The sequence below is a fragment of the Schistocerca piceifrons genome, chromosome 5, assembly GCF_021461385.2.
Source record: "Schistocerca piceifrons isolate TAMUIC-IGC-003096 chromosome 5, iqSchPice1.1, whole genome shotgun sequence".
NCBI lineage: Eukaryota > Metazoa > Arthropoda > Insecta > Orthoptera > Acrididae > Schistocerca > Schistocerca piceifrons.
Genome location: NC_060142.1, coordinates 396,107,597 through 396,115,924, shown reverse-complemented (window position 1 = coordinate 396,115,924; position 8,328 = coordinate 396,107,597). Strand labels below are relative to the sequence as shown.

The 8,328-nt window shown below is 37.6% G+C and overlaps 1 protein-coding gene across 2 annotated transcripts in view; it reads right to left on the bottom strand.

The window, feature by feature from the left end:
• Positions 1-556: 556 nt before the first annotated feature.
• Positions 557-8,328, bottom strand: part of LOC124798462 (heterogeneous nuclear ribonucleoprotein L) — a 174,657-nt gene continuing 166,885 nt past the window's right edge. For both annotated transcript variants that reach the window (XM_047261890.1, XM_047261891.1), the window contains one exon: positions 557-2,180. In XM_047261890.1, the coding sequence (XP_047117846.1) occupies positions 2,023-2,180 (158 nt within the window). In that variant the 3' untranslated portion in view covers positions 557-2,022. The remainder of the gene's footprint in view (positions 2,181-8,328) is intronic.

Genomic DNA, 8,328 nt, shown 5'->3' with positions numbered 1-8,328 from the left:
GAAAGAAACTTTTTAGTCTGATGTGAAACCCTTCGCGAAAGAAGGTGTACAGCCCTTTGTGACTCAACAAATATGGTGCTTATATTCCCACAATGTAACCCCACTATAAAACTCAAAATATTACAATAGGGACCTCATTCTTTGTGTGGCCAACATTTCCACACAATACCACCATTAAGCCAATCAACTCTCCCTCCACCCCCCCCCCTCCTCCTCCAGCAAGTATGGCACTTTTTATGTCAATAGTCTTCAAAATAGGAAACAAGCATAAGCTGAACCACAGAAGTGATGACAGCAATGTTAATTCTGTACAACACACACACTATAAAATCAATCTGTTTTATTAACACACACCAGTGCAGTACATCCACACTCACTCACACTCTTTAAATGAACAAACTTCACGAGGAAAATGTTAAACCTGCACTGCAACTGAGCAGGTAAGGAGAGTCCTGCTTTGTTACCATAATGTGTAATGTGATTTATGTTTTAATGTATACTTTCTCAACAAATGAAGCACTACAACAAAAAGGAAATTGCTGGAAATAACAAATAATAATGTAAAGGAAAATTTTATTTGAACTTATCAGTACAAAAGTAATGGACACCTAAAATGCGGGTATAGGTCTAATTATACAACCTGGACACAGGAACCTTATTTACGGTTAGGATCCTTTATCCAATGCCTTAAAAAATAATACTACCTTAAACTACTGTCTTTCATAAGCAGTGGTTCGTACTGAAAGTACATTTAAATATTTCTCTCTCAAAATATAAGTTTCACATCCATTTAGCAGAACAAAACTGAACTTAATGTTCTAAAACAAAGTCTGCAGGAAGACCAAGGAGTGCAGGACAGCAAATGTACTCGCTATAAGACATGGATACACTACACATTCAATATGTAAAAAACACCAATACATCTTTAAAAATTATGGAATGATACTTTCAAAATAGTATACTTTCCAGATTTTTGTTAAATATATATATATGTATATATAAGCACTATATTGATATGTTTTAGATTCACCTCACACTTTAATGTGAGGATTTGTGTTAAGTCTGTTTGCAGCAATGACTATGGCACCATTTATTTGCTGCGCTTTTGGCCTTCCTTCACTTTGTGTTGATCACTGTAAATTTGAACTTTTCCACTTGCTCTCTAGCTTAGCTTTATCTTTCAATCACTGCCAAATTTTTAACACCGATAACTGTTGTTGTATCATACAGTAAAATACAACTCCACATTTCTGCAGCAAATAATGGAAACAAAATTCCAACCACGATACAAAATTAATCAAGTGCTGCTAAAGAGAAATTATCCAAAGATATACATTAGCATTTCAATCACAGTTCTGGAAGTTTTACATGTGTAGATAAAAGTGTTACATAATTTCTAAATGAATATGAAAAACCAAAGAAGAAATGAAAAAGACAATGGGTAACACGAGAGCAAGGAAAAAACTCTTGTCAAAAGAAAGTGGTATCTCAAATGCTGCCACAAACCGAATAAATTTAATAGTATTAATGCCAACTGCGAGGTGGAAGTGATCATAAACATTCAAAATTAGAATCACATTGAAACAGCTGATGTTTTATAAAACTTCTCACTGTATGTGTTTCTTAAACTAACTGGAAGGGAATTTATATCTGATGAAGTCTTGTCTTTTTGAAAGAAAGGAATATTATCTGTAAACAGAGAAATCTATAGACACACAGTTGCTCTAAGTAACGTAAATTACCCTACATGTTACACATGAAAGAACTACAGCAGACAGCTTTATACGAGTTATTCTGATAATCAACAAAAGGTTGACTTGCATGCTCATCTGTGAAGTATGCACAGGGGAAAAAAAGTAACTGGAGTGAGCATTCAGGCTGTTCTAAAAGATTTTTTTTTTTACATGAGGTCTTTTAATACAAATTTTAATTGAATTTTATCACGTGAAAAAATAACACTAAGAGCTGCAACTTAATTAAGCATGTAATATTAAAGGACCTTATGAGAAAGCTGAGAAGTGTCTACTGTCCGTTGTTTTGCATCTCGTCTTGCTGTTGTGACTGCTGCTGAGACTGTTGTTGCTGAGATGACTGTTGCTGATCACTTCCATGGCGCATGGAATTTGGAATCTGACGTGATGATGAGAAACAAAGCTTCATGATGTATGGAAATTTTCCACCTGAAACCAAGAAACAACACACCTAATGACCACTGAGTATATATGCTTTATTAATGCAATTATTTTGACGGTTCTTACATCTCTTAATAAAAACAAAATATATGCAGTAGGTCAGTAGCTTACATTAATTGATTATTTTGATCTACGCGCAACTGATAAAATTTAGAAACCCCTTTTCAGGACCAAATAAATTAATATTTATATGAATGTAATGAAGTATTTATTATAAGTGTGAAGATTTTTCTCTAGCGAAAGATAAAGAAAACTGTATTGGATACAATCAAAATGATCATCCTGTGCCTGGGGTGGGGTGGGGGGCTTATATCACAAATACGGAGGGTGGAATCTGTGCTGCAGATGAGAAACTTTTAAGAAATTACATTAACTTTATATTTCTGTTTTAGTTTACTGAGCAATATCGCATCTAATGTCAAAGTATCTTTATAAATTTATATTTTTTAACAGAAGCAGTCATTTCACTGTATGTTAAACTAGTGATTTAAATTTTTTCTTTAAAATTAATTTACTGCAAACGAGCCTGCACCAGTTTATTTAGTATGACATTTTGTTAATTGCCTGTCAATATTAAGGTAGTAAACAAAATCGGTGTAACAGCTGCTTGGAAATTGTTGGTTGATACAGGACAGCAAGCCATCAATATGATGTTACGGACAAATTAATATGTCTGCTTGTGTCTGTATGTGTGGATGGATATGTGCATGTGTGCGAGTGTATACCTGTCCTTTTTTTCCCCCCTAAGGTAAGTCTTTCCGCTCCCGGGATTGGAATGACTCCTTACCCTCTCCCTTAAAACCCATTTCCTTTCGTCTTCCCCTCTCCTTCCCTCTTTCCTGATGAGGCAACAGTTTGTTGCGAAAGCTTGAATTTTGTGTGTTTGTTTGTTTGTGTGTCTATCGACCTGCCAGCGCTTTTGTTCGGTAAGTCACCTCATCTTTGTTTTTTTATATATATATATATATATATATGTGTGTGTGTGTGTGTGTGTGTGTGTGTGTGTGTGTGTGTGTGTGTGTGTGTGTGTGTGTTGTCGTCGTCTTCTTCTTCTTCAGTCCTGAGACTGGTTTGATGCAGCTCTCCATGCTACTCTATCCTGTGCAAGCTTCTTCATCTGCCAGTACCTACTGCAGCCTATATCCTTCTGAATGTGTTTAGTGTATTCATCTCTTGGTCTCCCTCTATGATTTTTACCCTCCACGCTGCCCTCCAGTAATAAATTGGTGATCCCTTGATGCGTCCTACCAACCGATACCTTCTTCTAGTCAAGTTATGCCACAAACTTCTCTTCTCCCCAGTCCTATTCAACATCTTCGCATTAATTCTATGATCTACCCATCTCATCTTCAGCATTCTTCTGTAGAACCACATTTCGAAAGCTTCTATTCTCTTGTCCAAACTAGTTATCTTCCACGTTTCACTTCCATACATGGCTACACTCCATAGAAATACTTTCAGAAACGACTTCCTGACACTTAAATCTATACTCGATGTTAACAAATTTCTGTTCTGCAGAAACACTTTCCTTGCCATTGCCAGTCTACATTTTATATCCTCCCTACTTTGACCATCATCAATTATTTTGCTCCCCAAATAGCAAAACTCCTTTACTACTTTAAGTGTCATTTCCTAATCTAATTCCCTCAGCATCACCCGAGTTAACTCTACTACATTCCATTATCCTCGTTTTGCTTTAGATGATGATCATCTTATATCCTCCTTTCAAGACACTATCCATTCCGTTCAACTGCTCTTCCAAGTCTTTTGCTGTCTCTGACAGAACTACAATGTCATCGGCGAACCTCAAAGTTCTTATTTCTTTTCCATGGATTTTAATACCTACTCCGAATTTTTCTTTTGCTTCCTTTACTGCTTCCTCAATATACAAATTGAACAACATCGCGGAGAGGCTACAACTGACACCCCCGGGATAACAAGGCCGTCCAGTAGTGTTAGTGACATCACACTAAGCGGTCCATAGCCGACGCAGCAGTCCACGGACACCTCCGTACAGACGCACCTGATGCTAACGATCTTCTGTCCGTCATACAGAAAGGAGCGAACTATAATTCCAACCAAAGACCAAATTATATGTATTCCTGTAAACAGCATAAAGGTTCATAACGAACACCTAAAGTAAATTATCTTAAACACTGTCATACATAGCAAAACCCTCACAACTTTCGTTTACAATAAGGTAACAAGAGTTCGCTTTATCTCATAAAACACATGACTATTGTGAATTTACTCATATGTTCATGGTGACAGCTCTTTTCAAGAATTTTTACGAGTGTATCCTCAGTAATAAAGAATGGAAACAAAACATAGATCTCAAATATTCTCCTTTTAACATAGACATCACTGAACACAAGATTCTGTCTTGCACTGTGATACTAAGGGACTGCTCTTTCCTTTAAGAAAAGCCTGACAATTTGAAGTTCACTCTGCTATTGAAGATACACTTCTTGAAACAATATTAAAAATGTTATGAAAGGTAAGGAAATGAAAAACAACCAAGTGCATTACATGTAAGAATGTGAGCAAAAGGCTGAGGCTCTCTTTACTTATTTTCAATCTCTCTACAGCTTTTCCACGTAGAAATCACCAACTGCAAGTCTCATTATTGCTGTCTGTTACTAGCAAAGTACTTTTCTATTTAGAAAACCTGACAATTTGATGTTCATTCTGGTACTGAAGATAAACACTTTTCAGAGGAGTTCTAGAACCTATTCCTGCCCGTATATGTAATTTGGTCTTTGGTTCGAATTATAGTTCGCTCCTTTCTGTATGACGAACAGAAGATCGTTAGCATCAGGCGCGTCTGTACGGAGGTGTCCGTGGACTGCTGCGTCGGCTATGGGCCGCTTAGTGTGACGTCACTAACACTGCTGGACGGCCTTGTTATCCCGGGGATGTCGCTACAACCCTGTGTCACTCCCTTCCCAACTACTGCTTCCCTTTCATACCCCTCGACTCTTACAACTGCCGTCTGGTTTCTCTACAAATTGCAAATAGCCCCCTGCCACCTTTAGAATTTGAAAGAGAGTATTCCAGTCAACATTGTCAAAAGCTTTCTTTAAGTCTACAAAGGCTAGAAACATAGGTTTGCCTTTCCTTAATCTAGCTTCTAAGGTAAGTCGTAGGGTCAGTATGGCCTCACGTCTTCCAATATTTCTACGGAATCCAAACTGATCTTCCCCGAGGTCAGCTTCTACCAGTTTTTCCATTCGTCTGTAAAGAATTCGCATTAGTATTTTGCAGCTGTGACTTATTAATCTGATTGTTCGGTAATTTTCACATCTGTCAACACCTGCTTTCTTTGGGATTGGAATTATTATATTCTCCTTAAGTCTGAGGGTATTTCGCCTGTCTCGTACATCTCGCCCACCAGATGGTAGAGTTCTGTCAGGACTGGCTCTCCCAAGGCTGTCAGTAGTTCTAATGGAATGTTGTCTACTCCTGGGGCCTTGTTTCAACTCATGTCTTTCAGTGCTCTGTCAAACTCTTCACGCAGTATCATGTCTCCCATTTCATCTTCATCCTCTTCCATTTACATAATATTGTCCTCAAGTACATTGCCCTTGTATAGACCCTCCATATACTCCTTCCAGCTTTCTGCTTTACCTTCTTTGCTTAGAACTGGGTTTCCATCAAAGCTCTTGATATTCATGCAAGTGGTTCTCCTTTCTCCAAAGGTCTCTAATTTTCCTGTAAGCAGATCTATCTTACCCCTAGTGAGATAAGCCTCCTTACATTTGTCCTCTAGCCATCCCTGCTTAGCCATTTTGCACTTACTGTCTATCTCATTTTTGAGATGTTAGTATTCCTTTTTGCCTGCTTCATTTACTGAGTTTATATTTTCTTCTTTCATCAATTAAATTCAATATTTCTTCTGTTACCCAAGGATTTCTACTAGCCCTTGTCTTTTTACCTACTAGATTCTCTGCTGCCTTCACTATTTCATTCCTCAAGCCTACCCATTCTTCTTCTACTGTATTTCTTTCCCCCATTCCTGTCCATTGTTCCCTTATGCTGTCCCTGAAACTCTCTACAACCTCTGGTTCTTTCAGTTTATCCAGGTCCCATCTCCTGAAATTCCCACCTATTTGCAGTTTCTTCAGTTTCAATCAATAGTTCATAACCAATAGATTGTGGTCAGAGTCCACGTCTGCCCCTGGAAATGTCTTACAATTTAAAGCTTGGTTCCTATGTATCTGTCTTACCATTATATAATCTATCTGAAACCTGTCAGTATCTCCAGGCTTCTTCCATGTATACAACCTTCTTTTATGATTCTTGAACCACGTGTTAGCTATGATAAAGTTGTGCTCTGTGCAAAATTCTACCAGCCATCTTCCTCTTTCATTTCTTACCTCCAATCCATATTCACCTACTATGTTTCCTTCTCTCCCTTTTCCTACTACCGAATTCCTGTCACCCATGACTACTAAATTTTCGTTTCCCTTCACTACCTGAATAATTTCTTTGTATCTCATCATACATTTCTCCAAGCTCTTCGTCATCTGCAGAACTAGTTAGCATATAAACTTGTACTACTGTAGTAGGCGTGGGCTTCGTGTATATCTTGGCCACAATTATGCGTTCACTAATATGTATATGTATATGTATCTCGTTATTACTGTCAGTCTCATTTTTAATATTTTTCAATAAATCTAGTTTACATTAAAGACTGTCGTACAACTAGTAATGAAACAATTAACAGGTAAGAGCTGTTTCATTGGAACTTGTAGTAGTAGAAACAAGCACACAGTACGACCAGAAGATCCAACCGCTGAATTATTAAAAAACTGCTAATTGGGAACTTTTTGACCGGAATGTTTGCATTTGCAAAAACTTAAATGTATTTTTCTTCCAAAATGGCCTTTGCTTTCTTTGTTGGGCTGTATTTTAACTTCAAAAGTGATTGTTCTGTTGAAAAGCAGCAGTGCTTTCCCGATCATGAACTGAATGCTTCTCTGATTTAAGATGTATGTAGACATCACTGGTCTTTTCCTGACTAATTTCATGATCACAAAATCTGCAGAATGTTAATTTTGACCTTTTGTAGGCATTCATAGCTGCAAGACCCATGCCCGATACTGCTACAGCCTCTTAGCGTAATAAGTAGAACTGAATTTAACTATTTGAACATTAGTGAAAAAGAGTTCAGCGCAGTCAAAAATCATTACTGATTTTGTCATTGACCAGCTGAAACACAGGGTGCAGACACACTGAGCTACTGCAGCAGCTTGCTGCAAGCAGAAACAAAGTAGAATTTTGACAGACAGAGGGAAGAGGAACGATGCACAGAAACAAGCCCTGCCTCCCTTTCGCAGGGCAGTATCCTACACCCGTCTTCTGCAAAAGCCAAACTGACACAATGTAACAGGAATTAATAATTTCTTCTGCTGTTTTAAGGGTGGTAACCCAAATCCTTGATTGACCAGGATTAGTCACTTCACTTATTTCAAATTAAGAAAACAACACACCAAGCATTTGGTGACTGCTACTACCAAATGGTTATCGAGATTTAAAGAATACTATTAACGATGTAGTTCAGGCCTGACCTCTAGTGATATTCCATGCAACCCACAGTTCAAATCATCCTAATTTGCCACATTAAAAGGGTCTGCATTATGCCATCCTCTTATTTTTGGTTAACATACATACGGCCAAATACTATGTTCCATTATGCGGTGTTTATTGTAACTAGAGCATTCGGACACCCACAATTGGCATGGCACCAGTTCACTGAGTGTACTGAAAGCTTTCATACTCTATTTGGCTACCAGTTTCTTACACACATTATCTTTCCAAACTGGGCTTCTATGAAATAGTGTCTATTGAGTACTTTTAGAATTCCAGGCAGAACTTGCATGTTTTGTCTTCATCACAAAATAGAAATTTTTCTCGTCTGTAAGTGGTCACTAGATGCATAGGTGATATATTCACTACTGTAGTGCTAGATGTGGGTGCTACCATGAATGTTAGCAATATCATGTGTTTACCTAGTAGTGGATTTTTTTTTTTTTTTTAACTTAGTATATTTGGAATGGAGTTTGTGCGTGAAAGGGATGCAATGATCAACCTTTCAGCTGGGGTGTGCTACTTGGATATTTATGATATAAAGACG